Here is a 2,169-nt window from a genome sequence, read left to right on the forward strand (position 1 = left end):
TCACATACAATACTCATGATTGACATACAGAATGAATCTCACACTCACATTTAGTTCCAGACACTGACAGATACAGAATGATATCCACATTCAGCCACAGTAGCAGATAGATACAGAAGCTGCCACGCATACAATACTCATGATTGACATACAGAATGAATCACGCAATCACATTTAGTTTCATAGACTGATACTCAAATAATCTCACACTCAGACACAGTACCACAGACAGATAGATGTAGAATTAAACTCGCTGTCACAGAATGTACCAGAAAGTGTCAAAATTAATCTCATACAGTACAAAAGATGGATGGAATTTGTCACACTCAATGTAATCACCTGCACTGAGCACGCCAAGCGCAAGACGGTCACTGCCATGGATGTGGTGTACGCTCTACGGATTCGGCGGCTGAACAATTCCACCCTTTTCAGCAAACACACAACAAAGGCTCTTCTAAGAGCCACCCACCGCCTCACAGAGCAAGCAGTGACCTAGAAACGGGAGCTGGGAGAGGCTGTTTAGAACAGTTCAATCAATCTGAAATATTTCAGATTTCCAGCATTCGCAGTATTTTGCTTTTAATTCTTTGTTCAATCAATCTGCTGTGTTCGGGATGAAAAAAAATGGAATCCCCGAATTTGACATTTCAGTTGCAGCAAGGATGTGCAGTGGATTTGATTTTCTAAACGGGCTGTGTAAACAGTGCCCGATGCTCTACAGTTAGTTATTTCCCCAGTCGACACATGCCCTCAGTGAAAAGCCACATCACTCCTCCAGAATCACTCATTGTTTTCATAGAATTTCAAAATGATTTCGCTGCAATGAGGGAATCCGAGAGTTTTGCAGCAGCCGTCACTGGAACCAGACCCACTTGTGATGTTATTTCCCCCGAGACGGTGTTTCCTGCACTGAAACTGACAGGGTTTGTGAAACTGATCAGTTTCAGCTCAATCATTCAGGGACCTGGAATTCCCGCAGTTTGAGCCCGCGCCATCCCGAGCTGACTTCTGATTGGTCACCCTCTTCCCATTCACATGTCTTAACCAATCGCAGAGCTTCGAATTAGAAAATACAACAAATCACTGGCTTAAATTGGCAGACAGTTTGAATTCGAAAAATCCACCAATTTCAGTGTCGGAAAGAAGCGAATTGATGGAAAATCTGGCGTTAGTTTAAAGCTGTTCGTAAAATCGCGCCAGGACTTTGTGCTGATAAAAGCGGAATTAAAAAAGTTTTTGATGGGTTATATATATTACGTAGTTCTAATCTAATTTTTTGTCTACTTATCTGTATCTGGCGGGAAAAGACTCTATTCAGCAATCTGTAACGGGACAAAGAACTCAAACTTGGTGTTAAAGTAATAAATTAGACAGGCTTTGAGGGGAGTGAGAAATCACCGAAACAGATGCTTAAACATTTGAAATAGTTCTCATTCGGTCCTGTTACTGACATTTTGGAATCAGACAGGAACCAGCCCTTTCACAGAGACTGTGGGTGGCTCTGAAAAGAGCCTTTGGTTTATAAGATGACATTTTGGCCGCTTTACTTTTTCTGGGAGCTCTGAGCACTGGTTTTCTTGGGCAGCAGCACGGCCTGGATATTAGGCAGCACCCCACCCTGAGCGATAGTCACCCCTCCCAGCAGCTTGTTGAGCTCCTCGTCGTTGCGCACGGCCAGCTGCAGGTGTCTGGGAATGATGCGGGTCTTCTTGTTGTCCCGGGCCGCGTTGCCAGCCAGCTCGAGGATTTCAGCGGTCAGATACTCGAGCACAGCAGCCAGATAGACCGGGGCTCCGGCACCCACACGCTCAGCATAGTTACCCTTTCTTAGGTGCCTGTGAACACGACCCACCGGGAACTGCAGTCCAGCCCGGGAGGAGCGAGACTTGGCCTTGGCCCGAGCTTTGCCGCTGGTCTTTCCTCTTCCAGACATTTCCACAATCTCACAAAGACTTTCACAAAGAATGGATATTTTCCGCAGCATTTACTTTACTTATAGACTGAAAACTCTCCCCATTGGTCGCTACAAAATTCACCTCATTTGCCTATATTCTTCACCAATCAAGTCACTGACAAACACAGTGGGCGGGATTTTCCCGCCACAACATCAGAAGCAGAAAATGTGTCAATTTCAAAAAGCCCGCCAATTTCATTGTCAGAAAGGAGCGG

At 45.2% G+C, this 2,169-nt stretch overlaps 1 protein-coding gene across 1 annotated transcript; it reads right to left on the reverse strand.

Annotated features, from left to right (window-relative positions):
• Positions 1-1,543: 1,543 nt before the first annotated feature.
• Positions 1,544-1,933, reverse strand: LOC137350420 (histone H2A-like). The gene has a single exon (XM_068015082.1). The coding sequence runs from the start codon at positions 1,931-1,933 to the stop codon at positions 1,544-1,546; it is 390 nt and encodes a 129-aa protein (XP_067871183.1).
• Between the last annotated feature and the right edge of the window lie 236 nt (positions 1,934-2,169).

This window comes from Heterodontus francisci, chromosome 35, assembly GCF_036365525.1.
Source record: "Heterodontus francisci isolate sHetFra1 chromosome 35, sHetFra1.hap1, whole genome shotgun sequence".
Lineage (NCBI taxonomy): Eukaryota > Metazoa > Chordata > Chondrichthyes > Heterodontiformes > Heterodontidae > Heterodontus > Heterodontus francisci.

Coding starts and splice junctions, on each gene's coding strand:
- LOC137350420 (XM_068015082.1), bottom strand. CDS start 1,933: ATGTCTGGAAGAGGAAAGACCAGCGGCAAAGCTCGGGCCAAGGCCAAG.